We start from the raw sequence: 21454 nt of genomic DNA, 5'->3' as shown, positions 1-21454 counted from the left end.
GTTCTGGGTAATTTGAATTCTCCAAAGCCTCTCACATTATAAACCTTTTCTCGAATTTCAAATCTAGTTTGTAAATTTGCCGGTAAAAGTTTAGTAAAAGCTTTATACAAAATTATGGATGTATTGTAATTAACCAGATCCTGGAATTTAAGTAACTTTGCCTGAAGAGAGAGTTTGTGAGTATGATCTAGATAACCAGCCTTGTGAATAATACGCAGTGCTCGTTTCTGTACTGTGACTAATGGATTCGTTGTATTTTTATATGTATTTCCCCACACTTCCACACAATATGTAAGATATGGAAGAACCAGGGTACAGTACAGAGTATGAAGTGCATCTTTATCAAGGAATTGTTTCACTTTGTTCAAAACTGCGAGGCTTCTAGAAATTTTGGTTTTTATGTGTCTGACGTGGGGTTTCCATGAAATTTTGTTATCAATTATAACTCCCAAAAATTTGTTTTCACTCACATTATCAATTGGTACACCTTCAATGATAATTGGTAATTCTATATTATATTTTAAATTACCAAAAAACATTGCTTTAGTTTTATTTATATTTAATGATAATTTATTTATGTCCATCCATTTTTTTATTAATTTTAGCTCCCTGTTTACAGTCATTACAAGATCAGTATAATCATCGCTACTGAAAAATATGTTGGTGTCATCTGCGAACAGTATGAGTTTAAGTACTTGAGAAACATCAAAAATATCATTTATATATACAGGTGTACAAAACAAAATGACAAGCCTTTAAAAAATCTTTTTTTTAAGGTGATACTCCGGCTTCCTCCCACAGTCCAAAGACATGCAGTCAGTGGTTAGGCTAATTGGAAACAGTAAATTGCTCATAGGTGTGAATGCGGGAGTGAATGTGAGTGCGATTGGTTGTCTCCTGTCTGTGTGTTAGCCCTGTGACAGACTGGCGACCTGTCTAGGGTGTACCCTGCCTCTCGCCCTAACACAGCTGGGATAGGCTCCAGCACCCCCAATGACCCTGACAAGGATAAGCGGAAGCGAATGGATGGATGGAACTAGGAAAAAACAAACAAACATTAATGACAGTTTACTGCGATTCATTACACCCTCACTGAGCTGAATGAGATGGTGGCTGGCCAATGAACTTGCCCAACATAGTTTTTTTTAGTGGCTCCAGGCTATCGGGCCATCAGCTATTATGCACCTGAGTTAGTTTTCAACATACAACAGCGACTCAATATCACCAAGAAAGAACAAGCATTACTGACATTATGTTGCGGGGCAGTTAACAGCAGTCAAGATGTTATTTGGCTGCATTTTTTCTCAGATTTGTTTTTTTTTTTTTTTTTTTTTTTAAAGTAGATCCAAAATAAAAAAAGATTTACTTTAGCCTGTATTCACTGTTTTATTGTCTCTGATTGGTTACATATCAAAACTAATATCCCATCAACACTGTCACAGACGGACGCACAGGTGCGCACTGTGCAGACTGGGGCTGTTTCAGATGCAAGGTAGCTAAATGTGTAAAAGTGCAATTGCTATATAAGAAAGTATGGTTCTGCCGTTATCCAAAAACAATATTTTGTGTTATCAATAACTCAAAATTCAACAATATTCACACTGAATGTAAATCAAATATTACCAGCCAGTGCTCATAATTGAGGAGCTGGACTCAAAGAGCTGCTTTATATGAACAACTTTTATTTATTTTCTAAACAAATCATCCGAAACCATATCAAGCAGGAAAAAAACAAGCAGAAGAAGCTGCAGTGCTTCATGTTATTTGATGTTCAACATCATGCAGGTTGTTGTGCTGCTGTGGCGGCACTCTGTGCTCAGCTGCAGCATCCTGCAGTGTGACACAGGTGCGTATGCATGTCTCTACCAGTTAAAATCCACACAAGAAAGATGTGCACCAAGAGTCAGAACTAGTTAAGCGTCTAACATGTCCAGTGGGAGTTTCTAGCTCCCAAATAAGGATGACAACCATGGCAGAAAGAGCATGTGGAAGAAAAGAGTGAGCTCGGGGGAGAGAACCCTTAAAAACCAGATAGGCAAGGCTGACTCTGAACTGTGCATAATTAGGACAGGATAATGACACTGTGTGTTTTAGTGCAGCAGTCATGGGACCGACTCGGTTGTTCTTCTTCTTATCTATGGAAACACTCCTAGAAAAGCACAGAGGAATGACAGGCTTCCTCAAATTCCTGACATGACAGACTATTTTCAGGAAGATGTTCCTCCACAGACAGACAGATGTGCAAGCAGAGACACACACAGAGGACAGTCACAAGCTGGAACATTAGTAACATGGAACCACTGCGAGTGAGGCAGTTGCACGTTATATCTGAAGAAGCTCGTCACAAGCAGGAAATACACAAACTTAGAAACCACTAAAAAAAACTGCGTTTCATGAAACACTAACACTGCCCTCTTTAGCACATTCACAAATTGGTGCCACTGTATTACATAATAATATCACAAGATGAAGCGATACAATATACTGCAAAGTGGATATTCTGCTGCTCTGCAATAGGACATCAGTATGATACACTCATGTGCAGCTCCTCAGCTGACGGAAATAAATTTGTCTAAGTGTGCAGGACAACATGAAATATAATAAACAGACTTGCAACCTTGGGTAAAAGGCTCTGGGACATCATGGGTTTTACATCATATAGAACATGTTTGTATCCATCGAATTTTAGTTGGATACACCTAACAAGTTTTTTTTATTATCAGGATTTACTGCTTTGACTTTTGCTGATTAAGGTTACACACATTCTTTACCTAATGACATGTACATAAATCATGTTCACTCTCAGTCACCCTGTCCTGTTTCGAGCCCAGAAAAATCCTGAACATGTTTTCTTTGTGCTGCATGTCGATCGAACACTAATCAACTTTCATCAGTGTCAGCACCATGCTTGACTGCAACTACTCTGATTATTTCAATTGGTTAAAAATATTGAAATGTTTCAGTAAAGACACTTCATTGATGATGCAATGAATCACCCACTTAAGAAGAAGCTATTGATATATCGGGCTCCTATCTCCGGAAAGACCCTATTAGAGTAAGTGACAATAAAGTCATCTGAGAAAAGTAGATAACGATGGCAGAAATCCTGCAGAGCTGACTAGCAAAAGGCTAATTATCATAGACGTATAGTGACAGTAACACTGCTGGGTCACTTGTTTGGGGTCCATAGCACAGCTCATTAGCTTTTGGAGCTGATGTACCTTGTGATACTGGTCACTTACTGGTGAGAACATCCTCCGCTACTGAGCGATTAAAAGAGTGTGAGAGAGCATATCTGGAAGCTCAACAATATACAGCCGGAGAGGCGTCGAAATGAAATCTGCGCAGAAATTGTCAGAAATCTCAGAAACTGACAAATTAACTACTGAATCGCTGTTATTGTCTGTCCTGTCCTTACGAGAGCTGGAGTGGAGCCTGAATTAGCCAGGGTTACACTAATCTGGGTTGAGAGAGTGTATGCTGAGTGCTAACCCAGACTTTGGGATTTTATTGTCCTACCTGGAAGGGAACAAACTAATCAGCTCAACCAGGTCAGTCACGCTGCTGGAAGGCAGTCCTCCTGAATCACCAATGTGTGGAACCCAACAAAACAGTACTGCACAATGCATTGTGCAGTATGGATTGGCTCGGTGACAGTCACAGGTTTCACTGTAAGCGGAAATATACCACAGATGATGCAAACCTGCAAAGCTCTCCTTTAGCCTTCTATAACGCTTATTGTTAGCACTCGCTCAGGTGACCCTGAACCCTCCCAAGGCTTTGCTGCAATAGGCCTAGGCTGCTGGCTTCCCATAATTTCATTGTGTCTTTCTTCCTCGCTCACCTCTTTTCACTCTCTATGTGTTTATACACTACTATGAACATAATATTCTAAATTCAAAACAATAATATCTTTCACCAGCTTCAGTGAGGAAGTATGCAGACAATTGTATGTTATACATGTGAAATATGTATCCAAAAGTGTATTTTTGTATGAAACTGTGTATCCAGATCTGCCCTGTTCCACAAAAACATCTTCCTTGAAGGGTCAAAAAGGGAGATACATAATAATACAGTAGTCTGCCGAGCTGAGCCAATCATCCAGCTTTATTAAATGTTGATTTGTTCATTTTCTCAAAAACAAATCAAATTAAAAAAGTATCCTTCACATTTCAAAATGCTATTGGATACCTTTAGATTTTCAGTCCCTGCTCATCACGCCAGATTTAATTCAATCAAAATTGAGATTAAGATAAACGAAAGCTGTACAGCAAACAGGCAGTAAATACAGGAGCAAACAGCATCGAACTCACAGACAGCAGGACTTCTACAAGGTACCAACCAAAGACAAACTGATTAGCTGATAAGCAGGCACAACGTGAAGATAAACATTAAATAAATATGAATATTTTCAAGCTTACAAACATAGAAAAGAAGTATAGTTTCTTTTAGCTGGTAATTACTGAAACATGACCATTTATGTGATCACAGTTTTAATCTATTTTCTGTACCACTTATAGAAACTGTCTCAAACTGCATGTAAACAACCTTCCTAGGTCTTTCAAGAACTGCCTTAAAAACAAAATTCTGGTTAAAAACAATGTGATCATGGTTGATGATTCGCTGAGTAACAGCTTGATAACTTTACAATCATTTTTAAGCAAAAATGCTAAATTTGATGTAAGACTTCGATGCTCAGTTTTAGCAAGACTGGACAGCACAGTGATTACGATTAGTGTGTGAATGTGTGTGTGAATGGGTGGATGACTGGATATGTAAAGCGCTTTGGGGTCCTTAGTGACTAGTAAGGCGCTATATAAATACAGGCCATTTACCATTTACCATAGTGGTTATCGTTGGGTTTGTACTGCTGATCAAAAAACACGACAAACTGGCCCCTTCATTTTAAGAAATGTATGTTATGTCACTATCACACTATCACTGATTGAATGAAACCACTGAAATACTTGCATATTTGCAGTATTATGAACAGGATGGATGTGGTAACATTCTGGGGTAACAGATGATTTTCTAGCAGCTAGCTACCTGCAGAGCCAGTCGATATCCAGGTTAACAATCCCATTTCTACCCACCGGTGAAATGGGGTAAAAAAGCGTATTAAGTTGTCCAGTGCACTGCGTGGCACAGTGATGCAGTAGTTAGCACCCAACCATCTTTTGGACTGCTTACCTACATACAAACAAAGACAGTTCAAACACGATTGTTGTTCATATCCTATTGCTCAATTTTACCAGAAACAGAAACCTTTCAATACCAAAAATACAGACACTTCAAATTTATTTATAGTTATTATAGTATATAAGTGTTATTTATACTTATATACTATACCCTTGCCCATTTACATATTCATGCAACGTTTGTTTATGGAGGTTATTCTTAAGGTCACCGTTCACTAGCAACAACCACAAATGCAAATCGATGAATCAACAAGCTTGGCCAGACAGAGTTAGGTAGAAAATAAGGGGAAGGAGGGTGTGGTGACGAAACTAGAAGAAGTGGATCTGTGGAGCAAATAGGCATTTACAAATCTGGACTGGAGAAGACTGTTAGGGGTTTGAGCTCATCCCTAAACTTCAGATCAGTTATCTCTAATTAATGTGAACCACACATATCTTACTACTGCTGCAGCACTGACAAAAAAGTTATTTCGCTGCCCTCAGAATTGTGGGAACCTTAGTTAAACTGCATCTGCTGTTACACCACCAGAGGCAGGTGTTGTCATAGCCAACATTTGTTGGTAGTTTTAGTAAAGCAACCTTAACGGGAGCACTATGAAGCAACTCCTTGCTTTTCTCTTCTCAGTACAGAAGGTAACTCACTGAAGGGGAACCACAAGGAAGACAAAGAGAGGCTGTGGTGACAGGTAGGTCTCCCATCTTAAAAGTCCTCCCACACAGCTCTGTGATTAACAACTGCTCTTGGACTCCTTATGACAGTAGTGAGGATCCACATGATTTGTCATCTCATTGCCTCTGTACAGAGAGTCTTACTGTTCATTCAAACAACAGCAGCACATCAGCTTGATGAATATGCTGTCTCAAGGAGGACAGGAGATCTGGATCAAGAAGGCGGAAAAGTCTCTGTGACAAGACAGTGACATCCACAGACATGCACTGGTTGTGTATTTATAACGTGGCCATAAAAAGAAGGATAATCCGGTCACTTCAGTATGCCCCAGATATTAGAAATGACTACTGATATGTCATAACTGATCATCAAGCATCCTAGAAATATTTACAACCCTCCATTTAGTGCTTCCATCATGTGTGATGTGTCCTCGGTATTTGGCCAACATCAGTAGAGCTTCTCTGTGTTTTAGTTTGGAAGGTGAACAGTTAATAATCAGCAGGGCTCCTGCAGAGTCAAAGCGGAGAGCATTGATTCTCCCTTGTTGCTATTTGCCGTCTCTTCCATGAATTGTTTATTTTTAGCTTTATAGTTCCTGTTGCCCAGCACAAAGCCAACCTATAGGACATCTACAGCTTCATAAAGCTCCCTTTTTTCAAAGCTTTTCTTTACAATTCTGCAGCATAAGGTCAAATCTTTGGCTTAGAGTGAAGAAACCTCTGTTTGTTTCTCCACAAATAGATATTTTAAAGCCTGTCCAAACCTATGACAGCTATTGGCTCTTGTATCACATTGCTGCCAATCAATACGATTATAAATATCTGATGTTGACGTAAACATCGACAAAGCCAGATGGTGGGACGGTCTTGGCACTGAGTGTGATGTTATAATAGTATGATTCAAGTTTGCTTTTTACACCTAATTAATCACTTTATTCCTGGAAGCCAGTAATATTAGCAGCACAGTTAGCATCATACAGTGACCATAATCTTGTAGGTTTGACCAAGAAAATGAAACCACAGAAAACCGCACAAAAGATGATTTTTCATAGATCATACAAAAATTTCAATGCAAATAAGTATATTAATGACGTAAAAGAAATTCACTGGACTGACATCTGCCTCGAGAGTGACCCTGATATGGCATTATCTATGTTTATTGAAAACTTTTGCTACCTGGCTGACAAACATGCCCCCTTAAAAAGATTTACTGTTAAAAAGAACTACGCATCTTGGTTAGATAATGAACTTAAGGCTGCAATGTCAGAAAGGGATATAGCAAAAGCACATAAGTCTGTCAGTCCACAAGAGTGGGCAAGATATCGCGAGTTAAGAAATCAAGTAACTAAATTGAATAGGCGCAAGAAGAAAGAATATTATCAACTTAAGCTCAAGGAGGCCAACAAGGACAGCAAAAAGGTGTGGAAAGTTTTAAATAATATGATGGGTAGAGATCTTGCTCCGGTGGTGTCTCATATCTACACGGGTGGTACGTTTATAAGTAAAGCCAAGGACATAGCCAATTATTTTGTGAATTATTACAGCAACAAAATAACAAATTTAAAATCTAATATGAGCAGAGGCGATCCCACCTTATCACAGTGTCTTATACAGGATGTTATCATGAATAATAAGCAATGCCAATTTAAGTTTGAGGCAGTGAATGTGGAGATAGTAGAGCGCTTATTGATATCACTTCCTGACGATACATCCTCAGGCTCTGATAATATAGACAGTAAACTGCTCAAAGTTGCAGCCAAGTTTGTGTCCCTTCCTATATGTCACATATTTAATAGATCTTTGGCATGCAGCTTATTTCCATTGCAGTGGAAAGAATCGAAAATAATTCCCATTCCTAAAAACAAGAATGACGTTTTTAATGGTGTCAATAGCAGACCTATTAGTCTACTCCCCGTTCTAAGTAGAATTATGGAGAGGACTGTCTATGAACAAATTCAACATTACCTAACAGAAAATCAGTTACTCACTCAGTTTCAACATGCCTACAAACCTGGTTATTCCACCAGTTCAGCTCTTATTCACATGACAGATAACTGGTATAAATATCTAGATAATGGGAATCTGGCCGGGGTGGTATTTTTGGATTTTAGTGCTGCATTTGATTTGATAAATCATGATCTTTTGATAGATAAGCTAAAATGTTATGGATTTTCACCAGCTGCTTTGTGCTGGATGGAAAGTTATTTGTCTGGAAGAAGGCAAAAGGTTTATTATAATGGTTATTTCTCAGAGGGCTGTGAAATGAACTGTGGTCTACCCCAAGGCAGCTGCCTCAGTCGACTTCTCTATTCAGTCTTTACAAATGATTTGCCGTATGTCCTGGAAAAATCTCATCTTGTAATGTATGCTGATGACTCCACCATGTTTTATTCAGCCAGTAGCCACTCTGAATTGACAAGTGTATTACAACTAGATTTGCTGAACGTGTTTGATTGGATAAGTAAAAACAACATGATTTTAAACGTGTCTAAATCCAAATCCATGTTAATAGGAAGTAGAGTACGCTTCGTCAACAGCCCACAACTAAATCTTTCCATAGCTGGATCGGTATTAGAACAAGTCACCCAGATTAAATTACTTGGTGTTACCATAAACCACCACCTTTCATGGTCTCAGCACATAAACTCTGTTATTAAGAAAATGGGACAGGGCATAGCTATAGCTAGGAAATGCTCTTTTTATATCACTTCTTCAATTATGAAAGATGTCATTAATGCACTAGTATTATCTCATCTAGAGTACTGCTCAATCATTTGGTCAGCAGCTAATAAGACAGATCTGAACAGACTTCAGTTAGTCCAAAATAGGGCGGCCAGATTAGTGTTAAGGTGTTCATATTATACAAGTATTGATAAAATGCACGATAAACTTTCTTGGCTTTCTGTACAAGCTAAATTATACTATGGCTTACTTGTATTTTTAAAGAAAGCAATACTGGTAAACACACCACACTTTTTTTATGCTCAGTTGCAGTATCCAGATGAAATACATAATCATGCTACACGATTCTCAACTAACCACAATTTAGTAACTCCTCGAGTTAAAAGTAACTTTTTGAAAAACTCTGTTATATTTAGAGCATCTTTTCAGTGGAATAAGTTGCCTTATGCTTTATTTGTAAAAATTGTAGAGGGTAATGTCACTTGTAATGGAAATTGTGTATTTTGTTTGAGTGTTTTTCTTATCATTTTTAATATTTACATGTTTACATTTTCAGAATTGTAAAACCTTATTGTGGATGTAAGAGCCATATTATGTGGACATTTTTGCATCCAACTCATTGTGTAACATTTTATTTGGTGGTATTTGATGGTTTGGGCCCCAGGAAGACTACCAACCACTGTTGTGGAAGCTAATGGGGTTCCTTATAAATAAACAAATAAATAAACAAATAAACATACATCAGTAAAATGAAATGCATACAGCTCCACGCCTCAGAGACTTCAGCCATCGATCGTACTGTAAGAGAAGCCATCTGTAACTCAATTAAGTGGAATACGACAGAGGACAGTCAAATGTGACCCACTGATAAAGACCTGTTACTGACACATTGACAGCAGGATGAGAGAGGGAGGAAAAGAGAAAGAGAGAGCAATTGCCATCAGGTTCATGGCCACTTAAGACAGGTGGATCCCATCTTCTTATCCTCTGGATCAATACTACCCATTATTCATCTCAAACTGCAGATGAATAATTAAGCTTTCCTACTGGCAGTCTCTCCTTGAGGAGAAGGGTAGAGGAAGGCCACAAAAGCCATCTTGAAAGTGACATCAGTGAATGGTCACCTCGTCGAACGGGACAGAACGAACAGATTCAACAAGCGCAGTTACTCGGCTGGACTAAGACAAATGGCTCCGTTAAGGAGTCTGCTGGCATGTAATGTTAAGTACGGCACATGAGAACAAATCTACAAGTGCTACTGCTAAAGGTCAACAAGGGAAATAAGATGTAATCACAGCACTATAAGCATAAGCTGTTTAATTATAGACATTCACAGGTGCTGGTTGATGCACACAAGTATGCAGGACGTGTGTTTGTGCTCTTTAAATTTTGAATGAACAGAAGAAATTAAAGCGGCAGAACAAGGGTAAAAAAGAATCGACCGCGACGCCATCAAACTGAAAATAAAACTCCAGCGTACGGTTGAATCACCTACAATGCAACATCGGAGGAGCTACTGCTCCTCATTTTATAATGAAGAATGAAGCTCAGCTTTGCATGACAGTTGCCATGGTGACTTTGTCCTTACTACCCTAATGGTATGTGTACTGTGTGCTGATTGTTTGCGGGCCTTAATAAAGAGCCGCAGTAAGTCACATGTGAGAAAGTGACATTATTCTGTTCGTTTTGGGGTGACCCACAGTAGGTTTGCCGTCTCGTTGATTCTTCCCGCTGCTTCAGGCTTTGATGGTCTTTTCACTGACTCACCAACACATATGACACACATGAGGCAGCCAAGCAGAGAGACGCTCACCATGACACAGAACAACCAAAGTGGAGGGAGTGCTTGAGTCAGGATTGTCTAAAAGGAGGTCAAATGGGCCCATCAGTAATTCCTCTGTGGTAGGGACAGTAAAGCTGTGAGAGCTCTTTATGGACAAAACAACCTAAAAACTTTGACTAACCTAGAGGTATCTTATATCTGTGTTTTAATTACACAAAAAAATCCAAAAATATAAAAAAAAATGTTTAACTCATCAATGTGAAATTACAGGTTTTGAATGTCTGTGGGCCAGAAACAAATACGAATACTTATGAAGGTCACATAGACTTAAACATGTAACAGACAGAAGTTGGTTTTGTGTGTGCCACATTTTTTTTTTAACTTATGGTTACATTTCAGCTTTCAGTACAGCAGAAAACAGAACAGTGACACAGGGTGGACTTCAAGTTCTTGAAGGCCACCCTCACTCTAAGTCAAGAGTTGCAATAAGAAAATACAGAGCTGGAAATGAGTCCAATTTCACTTTAATCAAAAATCAGAGTCCAACATGTAGGGTGAGCACATTCAATAACAATGCTTTGATCTAGGCCATTAATCAATCTCCCCCTTTTATCCATCCAACTACTTATCCATGGGTCCCCATCTACTCCACATCTATTCCCCACTATCCCCTCCTCCATCCACACGCCCCTTCAGTTTCATCATTTCTCCATCATCTATTGACTGCTGCTCTCAGACAGGAAGTTGTTGAAAGAGCTCAAACAGTGGGCTCCCCCTCTCTCACCCAGCAGTGAATAATGAAATCAAAGTGACTAATTGTCAGGAGGTTGGGAAGTTAAGATTACCACTAATGTGTGTGTGTGCAAGTCTCTGTGTGGGCATGCATGGCACAAACACACACCTGAGACTCTGTGTATGACTCATCTAATGTCCCTGAAGTTCTCCAATGCCCACAGTGCTTCCTCTGAGCCCAGCAGAGACCATTAAACCTGCAGACTGCTGATACGGAGTGACCATGGTCTCCATCATTACAAGCCTACACCTTCCTCACATCTGAGTCATGCTATGCCTGCATCACACTATGATTATTCTAAGCAGAATATAGGACTTACAAAGTATGTAAAACACAAGATTTTCTGTAGGTATTTTTAGACAGCATTTTACTAGGGAAAGTCATTTATGGCTTCCTGTGTTTAAACGACACTTTACATCCAAGAGCTTGCTCTCTTCTGCCAAATTAAAAACATTCCCAGAGTTAAGACCACGAGTCTGGTCTACATGACAGAATGCCAGTGATATTATAACTCATCCTGAGGGAAGATTAGGTGTGTAATGACCATCCAACAGTTGAGACATTTCACAGGAAACCACAATTGTTGTCAGCGTGCTCAGCAATCATTTTGACAACACTAAAATTACTGATATTGCTTTTCCAGGCACCATGCACAAAAATTTGGCTTCACTCTCTGCCCATTCTGACATACTGTAAATAAACTAATTGCAATCCATCTATTGGGACCAAATTAATTGAATAACAGACTCATCAAATCACCAACTGACTATGCCATTCACAAGGCCCTAAAGATTCAATGCACTACTCAGCAAATCATGTTGTAAAAGTAAATCTGCGGTTAATACCTGAATAGATCTCAGTTTGTTTTATTGTTTGTTTTCTTTAATCATCTAGATCCAAAACAGTTTCAAATCTATCTGACTGCTCGTGTTGTTGCCAGAATAACTAGATAACCAATTCTGACAACTTTCTTTTTTCCCCACAAATCTGGTATCCAGACAGTCCTTCCCCTCACCACTCTCTAGTGTCACTGTACAAAATATAATGAAAGCTCTGCTATGCCAGTTCAGCTGAGAGCACTTCAATAGACTGAAAAAGGGAGAGGGATGTTCAGGCCAAAAAAATGACCTAAACATGACTCAACATGAAAAAATGATTCCAATTCCTGTTGTACATGCAAGCCTTCCTGTTTGGGACACTGGTTACGATGTGACTAAATTAATCCGTTATATCCTGATATATTGGAAGAGGTCTAAGGAAGACGACTGGAGGGGAGTTTTATACAGTATATTTGCCTTAGTTTGCAGACCAGTTTCCTGCTTCCTGGTTCCATCTACTGGAGATGACAATAGTTACTGTAGGTGGAGCCCAGCTTATGCTTCTTACGTCCTTACCAACGTTCAAGTTAAGCAACCAGTTTTAACAGATATGAATTTGTATGCAGATTTTTTTTTTTGCACCACTGCCTAGTTAGCTGATTGTTAAAGCTGTCAGAATCTGTTCACTTCCTCTTGATGCTTATGTCCAAAATCAAAATCAGGTATAAATGGAGCTAAGCAGCTTAAAATGCTGCTTCTAAACACAAAGTCCAACTACTGTTTATGTTTTTGCATATAGTAAACTGATCACGAGTCAGAAATAAATAAACAATGTATATCCCCTTTTGATTCTGTTGAAGAAAAGGTAATTTTTTCTATAGCGATATCCTCCCCTGACAGCATCCATATCCAAACTGTAACACCATTAGGTGTCAGATGTGGAAAAAGCATACAGGTGTGTATCAGGACCCATATTCCAGCTGGTTGTGGTGGTAAAGGAAGACTGCTATCAGTTGGTTAATGTTTGCTGTACAGATTGGTGACAGGATCTCAAAAATCCAACAATTTCTTAGAAAACCCCCCCATTATTGTACAATAATTAAACAGCACATAAACAAATCAACTTTACCAAAGGAAGTATATAATGGTGAGGACGGTAGTTGTTAGAAGTGGTCCAAAGGGGTGGACCACTTCTAACAACTTGTAACCATGGACCCCAACTTGTAACCATGTAGACATCAAACAATCTGATGTGGTGCATGAAAATGACTGTGGTCATAAACCACAACCTGTTTTTAATTTTAGTTTCATTTTACTTTCAATATATTAATATAAACATTATTATATTCAGTTTCAAACATACTGCGAGAACAGTATGATTCAATATAAAGTAAAACACGAGAGGCATAAACTGAGGCTAAGCATTGTGCAAAGTGTCCCAGAGTACTGAGTGATTGTTACTTAACATACTCAGTGCACTTTTACCTCATCATGCACCTAAATATGCACTAGGACTTGGCCCTGTCTGAATGCTTTTTGCTTTTTACATACGCCTCTAGGTCCCAGAATAAACGAGAGTTTACTTTACAAAGCTATCATATCAAACAGAAATGATGGTTAAGGGAGCAAATGTAAAACCCGAGTATGCAATAAAAGGGACCAGGAGCTAGTCAGGACACCTAATGGGTCTATGAGGAACTCAGGCAAGATCCAAAATAGCAATCCAACTGGAGCATCCATCTCCATGGTGTGATAAAGCTAGTGTGTCTGGAGAAAAACACTTGTGGCCAGCACTTTTTCTGTTCTTCGTTTCATTTGACTTTGAGTGACCGTCCTCACGGGCAGTCTGTGGAAAGACAGTCCCCACCCTGTCGATAGCGACTCACTTGTGTGCTAGTCTTTGTCTCGCTCTGTCTGTATCTTTCTGTCTCCTCATCCATCTCTGTTGTTTCCAGAGACTTCAAACACTTTTTTAATTGGATGCAGGTCAGCCAATAGCTGGACTTGGCTGAATGAACTGGTGTTATCAGTGTCTAGGCAGATGGGAGCTGCACAGGTGATTTCTCAAAACTAAAAAAAAAGAAAAAAAGAGGGGGGCAGAAAGAAGCCTGTGTGAGACGTAAAGGAAGGAAGAAGGAGAAGAAGGACGGAGGAAGAGGGAGGGCGACTGTATTGATAAAGTGGCACAAACGGAAACTCCTTTTTCCTGTCGGTGCTGTGCAATAGATTATAAACTTATCTGATGGACAGCGAAATACGGAAACATCGCCGTTCCTGCCATCCTCAGAGTGGGAGATAGGTTTAAGATAAAGCCGCTTCTCAATCACTGGGACTGGCGGTCATGTGTCTCTCACAGTGTCGGCAAGATTTGGTTATATCCCCGAGAACGCTGTAGGTTAACGCTCGCTATGAAACTACAGGACCCAGTGATAGAGGAAGACTGCTCACTGCATCCATCACTTTAGCAATAATTTAGTGGGTGGGCAGCATTTGATTAAGATACAAATCCTTCAAATATCTCCCTATTTTTCTTGAATGTCAGCATTTCTGTCCATCTTGCTGACTCTTTGTTGCCCCTCTGTTTATATGAAGGGGCCATGACACAGTGCCCTAGCTCTGACAAATATCCTGTCGTAACCGTTAAGCCTGTTCGAGCCCCGGTGAGGTAAACAAGGCCCTTGTCAATCAGCAGGTCTCAGATGACTGACAGGTTAGGCCAGCCGGTAGAGGTGGAGGCGGTGTTGGTGCTGGGAAATCACACTGGAGCCAACAGCACTGATGGGAACAATAACAGTGGGGTTAGGGTAGAGGAATGACAGTAAGCTCCCTAGCTCCCTCTTCCCTTTCCTTCCTCTCTTCATCTCCTCCTCAGTCCTCAGCAGAGAGACAGACAGATCCACAGCAATCCCACTTCCACAGAGAGAAAGGCGAGGAAAGGCAGTCTGACTGCAGCTGGATTTGAGGGTCATTTGAAGAACACAACAAGGCAAAGCACACACAGTTCCATTTTCAGTTCATGCCAGGGAACCAGAGTCCTCTCTCCCTCTCCCCGTATTACTTCACCAACCCCCCTCCTTTCTCCTACACAACAGCTAAATCAATAGAAATGACAAGGCAGTCGGAAGGTCATTCGTGAGCACAGCGAGCGCTGTGGTGGAATGCTCGCCGATTCGCGGCGGACAGAACAAGTGGAAAAACAAATGCACATCCTGCCAGCGCTCCTGCCTGCCTGTCCTGCTCTAGTTCAGCTGGAGGAAAGAACAGAGCTCTGCTTTCTATACATCTACGTGCAAAATGGAGCTGAGGCTGTATCTTTAACAGAGAATATATTGTTTCCATAAGATTTCTATCAGTAACCCCACTCGTCTGTTTACACATACTATGTATACTACACACACACACACACACACACACACACACACACACTGCCCTCTTTATGTAAACAGTTTGAGGATGAGATACACGTGCTAGGCTGGCAAAATACACAAAATGCTTATCGCCCTCACTAATGAGCTACGAAGCATGTGCCTTCACCATACACAAGCACAACCACTACAGCTTGAATATTGTTGGAGATAGTCAGAGCTACATAATCCACCAGCAGGAGACACACACTGAAGCAGCAGCAGCAGCAGCAGCAGCAAAGGAGCAGAGCAGAAAGGCATCAAAAACACACAACAGCATTAATACAGGAGGAGCGGAGAGTTGCTTGTGTGTTACTCACAGAATATTCGATGGTCCCTTTGGGTCTCTGGAACGACATGCGCCTGCCATCCTTCTTTTCTGGAGTCTTCTTCTGGCCAGTATCTGAAAGCAAACGAGGCAAGGTGCGCATTACATTCATGTTCCTCTCTCCCCAGCTTGTCACAAGCTGCCGTTTCCCAGCCCCGTGGGTAGACAGCTCATTCGTCAACAGTGAGCGAGCCAGCCAGCCAGCAATGTGAGCTGTGAGCGCCCGGACCACTTTCGCTCTCTCTATCTCTCCTGTTCTCGCTCTGCTGCTACCCTCCTGCTTTTCCTCTCTCTCTCTCTATCGCACTGTCCTCTCCTTCATCTGCCTCCCCTCCCTCTCTCGCTCCCTTCTCCTCCTGGCCCGCCGTGCAGCGCAATGACAGGGGCTGAAAATCTTGGCCAACTCCCCCCGTTGCCTCTCACAGCAGACGGAGACCAGACTGACCTCCATCAGGGCACCGACGATCTGATTGCGAGCCCAAGAAGAGGAGAAGGAGGTGGATTCAGATGGGAAGCGGGGCGTGCTAAGCTGGAGACAGAAGGGGAAAAAAAGGAAAAGGGGGGCTGAACTGGAGTGTTGATGGAGGGGAAGGAAGGGCTCGATGCTACATGTTGGTTGGGTAATGGAAGGATGTTCCATAGAACAGTGACAGCTAAAGAGGAAGAAGTGTAGTGTTTGGGGGGTGGGGGTTAAAAATGACATTTACAACGTCTCTACTCTTCCTGGAAGGACCTGGCAGGTATGTAAAGGAAGTAGAAGGCAGAGCAAATTTAAGGTGGATGGCAGAGGATAACAGGAGGGCAATTGCGGCTACTGAGGTTTTAGTCAGAGAACATGAAAAATGCATGATATGGGAAAAGATGGGTAGGCTAGGGTGGTGCAGAAGATAAAGGGACAAAGGGTTAATGGGGACAGGAGAAGGTGGAGTTATACAGTTGGAGAAGGGTCGGGGTGGGGATGGGATAAGACAGAAGGATAAAGGCAAGAAGGGTGGATGGAATACTGAAAATCAGTAGATGAAAGACAAAAGATGGGATGGAGATGAAAGAAGGATGCTCTTGGGAATGAAGATGATGTTGAAAAGAGGCCAACGTTGCTCTTTGACTTGAGCAAGTCGGCCACTGAGCTTCAAGAATACTATACAAGCATTTATTTATTCAGGGGTAGGGTGTGGGACCAAAGAAGAGATGATTGGAGGAGGCTATTGGATTTATATAAAATATTTATGATGCACATATGTTGACCCGATACCCTCAGACACCTCTCTCGTAAGTCTTTGTTTTGTAGATGCTGCACATGGCTAATCAGCGGCGTTATTCGTTCCCTTATCATCAGGCATCTGAGATAGCTCAAAACATGAGTCATACACCAGTGTTGCTATTTCTGGGGCTTAGGAGTGCCTGGCAGTGAGTGAGAGGGGAGGGGGGGAAACAGAGCTGCTTCAGGTGTACAGCAACGATGATGTGGCTTACGTTTCTGAAAAAATATACAATACAGTCATAATCAGAGATGTCAGACAGGCAGCTAATGTTGCCTAACCCAAGTCATCCCCCATATATACTCACTTCTAATCCTGTCCATCCCACCCTCCGTCTTTCCATACAACCGTCTCCAAACCGCACATCATAGCAGGTCTACTATTGAAACTATAAGCTATAAGCAGTTCCTGTCTGCAATCTATACAAGGCGTACAGAGAACTATCACTGAATTCTTTGCATAATAAAGAAGAGAATAGTACTCTTCTAAAACAAGCTCTGCAAACTTTTTTTATTATCACTAAGTGCACTGATTGCTGGTGATGTTACATTAATTTTGCGGCACCATCATGAGTATTTTATTGTCGAAGCAGGAAAATAAAATACTGGTTTTCATTTTCTTCTAGAAATTGATTTTTAGACCAATATCTGTGGAATTACCTGCTGTAAATTTACATTTTTTCTTATACACCACTATTATTATTACCCCTCAGCCGTGAAAGACTGATGGGGTACTCTTATCACCCTGCTGTGTGGGCGGACAGTGTGGACATGGTTGTGAATGTGATAACTCAAAAAAGAAGCCATCTAGGATTCATAATTCATAATATGACACTAAAAATCTTGGATTAGTTGTCAGTGACCTTGATCTCAAAGTCAAGGTCAGAGGTCAAATTAGGTCACCTAGAACCTTCAAATTAACCCTGGAGAACCCATGGGGTCAAATTTGACCCCATGGTTTCCCTAGTAAACCAATGGGGTAGGATCTGACCCCATTGGTTCTCCAGGGTTATTAATACCATACTAGGAGGGCGAAGGGTAGCACTGGCGGCTCAACAGTATTTTCATTATTAGCTTGCTAATGAATGGATCATCGTGCTGCTGTAACTTATGTTTCTTGTGACAAGGTCTCCCAAATCAATTCATTCATGTTGTGTTTGGGTCCAATGGTCTGTTATGGAACCACTAAAGACCACGAGCAGCTCTTATGAAATTCAATAAATGAATTTAAAGGCCTGAAGCCTATATAGTCTTTCCTAAGGAAACCACCCAAAAAGCATAGAACAATTTAGCATTTTATCAATTCCTACCCTAGTGACCATCATGTCACCCCTCATTATAAGTTCATCAGTTAAAAGGACTTCAAGCTGGGAATCACTGTGGCAGACTATGTCTCTGCTGGCTCACACATCACACTTACATTACTAGTGGAATTTTCAGACAGGTCCATCCAAGATATCTGCAATGAAACCAATTCATTCAATATAAAAGCCACTCTCTCTGAAACACTATGAGGTTTGATTTAATCAACTCTGTCCTGCAAAATTACAACACATGACAACCTGTGTAGCACTTTGAAATTCTTGGAAAGCAAGTTGTTTTGATCAAAAACATACTGACCTGCCAAACTGCGAACGTGCGCCAAATCAATTATCCTCCATCTAAATGAAAACCTTTGACGGATGATTGCTTTCAGTAGGAAAACACAATCTGGAGCTGCTGATTGTGGATGATGGAGTTTGTGGTGCTTTTTAGAGGCGACCTGTCATAACTGTGAGTTCATCCTCTCCCTGTTATGAATGAATAATCCACTGTGTCGCTGTTTAATTGCTGGTCATGGCAGCATGGCAGACTGAAACCCAATATGCGACTCAGTAAGTAGACAGCAGAGGTGTTGATGTGCTTTGTTAGCTGGTCCAAGCTGAGTGGGCTAACAACATAAGAAAGCAGTGACGATGCCTCAGACTTCCAAATTTTGGAAAATGCCAGGAGTGGGAGAACATGAACTAGCAATGAGGACCAAAACAGACACGCAGTGAAAGAAAAAAGCAGCTCTACATTAGCAGCTGCAGGGGTGTTCGCACATGGGGAGTCGGTGATTGCTCTAAAATTAAACTTCACCCTGGATCATGGCACAAGAAATGGGCATTTTATTCACTCTCCAGACACGCAGCAGAGCACAGCGCCAGGGCATCTTCAATAAGAAAGGCTCTGGTTTCATTCCACTCCGCAGGAAACCGGCAGCATCTGCTGTTTCAGTATACGCGCTGCTTCAATACAAGGAATCTCCTCAAGTCTACAAATCACAGCATAGTTTATGCCGTGTGATCCAACAGAATCTCGAGATGTGTTGGAATGTTGCTCTTCAATAAAAATAAATAAATAAATAAATAAATAAATAAATAAATAAAGTTTCTGCTGTCAATACCAAAAACTGTAAAGCACTTCCCAACATGTACTGGGATAGTGGGATAATGTGCACAAGCAGGAGCACTGGGTGCATGAGGCCATAATGGAACGGTGTGAAGAAATGATTGGCGCAATTATAGATCAAACACGGACACGGTTTGACAAAACATTCAAGGAGATGTAAACCGAGGTCACCTTTTATCCAATTTGTGGTTCAACCAAGTAAAACAACCGTTACCACAATGTCAGCTTTCTTTACTGCTGTCGTTTCCCCATAAGGAACATTTTACTTGGCTCATTAATTGGCTGAATTATAATAACACTGGGTCAGCTGTGTGAGAGAGGCTGTGAGACCGGCTCAGACACTGAAAGGAGCTGCCGTGTGTCGGGAAAAACAAAGGCCGTCTCTCACTAATGGAAACGGTCACAAGAGCTCATGCCTTTCTGAGCAACTCAGCCAAAGAAAAACAAAAAGGCGACCACATCGTGGACGCTGCCTCGTGGCTACACAACACTGCAAGGCGCAGCAAAGCAAGTATCACTAAGAAGAAACATCAACTAATAAAGTCATTACAATTCACTAATGAAATGGTACACTGCAATAAAAGTGTACCAAGTCAGGCTTTTACAGGAAATAAAGAAATAACCATATTATTAATTAATTTAGGCATCTGTAAATAATTAAAGTAATATGTAAGTAATTTTAACTACTGCATTGTATTTTACAGAAAAGAAGAAACAATGAAATTGTAAGTAACTCGTATTTTACAGGGAAATGAGACACACATTTTACTGCAGTATACCAAAAAACAAACAACGTTTCCCTATCTTACGTCGTAAGCACACTGTACTTTTCAGGGTGTGGGTGTAGGAGGTGGCTTAACCTTGCCTAACTTCTAGGTATTTTGCAGGGAAGGAGACACTCTTTTCTGCACACTGCTTTTTAAAATTGTGTTTAAACAGTGATTGATAAAGGAAAAATAATTTAGCTCAGCTTGGCTCAATCATTGTAAGATCACAGGCCTGCAAATTTTCATGGTATTTACTTTTTTCTTGCAAGTTGGTAAGGGAGAAGGATTTACATGTTTTATTTTTTGGTAAAGCATAAGGATTATTAAGTAATCCATCATGCACATCAACGTGATGAATATTAAATAAAGATGTAAAAAGGTAGGATTAATCCACTCCATAATACAGCCTGCTCCCTGAAAAGTGCAGCATGTTTACAATAATACAGGGAAAATATTGTTAGTTTTCTGTAAAATTACCAGTAAATTGCACACTACTTAAAATTACGTATGTATTGCTTACATTTAAAGAAGTGATTATACTGTCATTATTTCTTGTAAAAACCTTAGTTGTTGTTATTGTAGTGTACCTCCCTTTAAGTATTTGAGATAAATATGATTACAGCGTAATTGGATAAGAGATTAAGAAAACAGATGAACATTTTAACCTACATCTTTTGAAGTTACATTTCTCTTCTTAATTGCAGTCAATTCAAAATAATATTAAAAGCCTACAAAGGTTTTAGTCCACAACACATACACAGCTGAGCACTTAATATCTCTTACAAGGACATCCTTGTAAGAGGTAGTGAAACACACAGATATGTTTTTATAATGGTCATGAATGTGTCATCTTGGTGATTGAGTTATAACCAAGGGAGAAAAAAGGAAAGAATGAAAGGTTTCCCTGTGAAGTACATCGCTGAGAATCTTGTGTGCTTAACAAACCTGAATGCGGCCATGCATTGGCAAGGCAATCTGAATGATTCTGGAGACGAGCTAAATGCAAATGCTACTGTATTTGACTCTAAAAACAAACGGCGTTCTGCACCCGCGCAATCTGCTGAGCATGAATCACAGCAGCTAAATATATGGTCCCCTTCATTTTAGTACACAGCCATGACAAACTGAAGCAGGCAGGGAATAGGAGAGTCAACAATTCTCTGACTAACATTCCCTCATGGTCTGTAGAATACACAAGCAGCCAATTTCCCCTTGCTCCCTTGTTTTCCCTGCCTGCTGGCTATATACTGCTCTCCCCAGATGTTATTTTTAGACAACCTCCTAATCAGTAAGGGGGGACAGAGCTCTGCGATACAACCAC

General features: G+C 40.5%; 1 protein-coding gene across 8 annotated transcripts in view; it reads right to left on the bottom strand.

The window, feature by feature from the left end:
• oxr1a (oxidation resistance 1a) overlaps nucleotides 1-21454 on the bottom strand; it is a 175809-nt gene that overhangs the window by 32372 nt on the left and 121983 nt on the right. For all 8 annotated transcript variants that reach the window (XM_026184158.1, XM_026184156.1, XM_026184157.1 and 5 more), the window contains one exon: nucleotides 15668-15750. In XM_026184158.1, the coding sequence (XP_026039943.1) occupies nucleotides 15668-15750 (83 nt within the window). The remainder of the gene's footprint in view (nucleotides 1-15667; nucleotides 15751-21454) is intronic.

The sequence above is a fragment of the Astatotilapia calliptera genome, chromosome 11 (assembly GCF_900246225.1).
Source record: "Astatotilapia calliptera chromosome 11, fAstCal1.2, whole genome shotgun sequence".
Classification (NCBI taxonomy): Eukaryota; Metazoa; Chordata; class Actinopteri; order Cichliformes; family Cichlidae; genus Astatotilapia; species Astatotilapia calliptera.
This window is presented reverse-complemented; position numbering and strand designations above follow the sequence as displayed.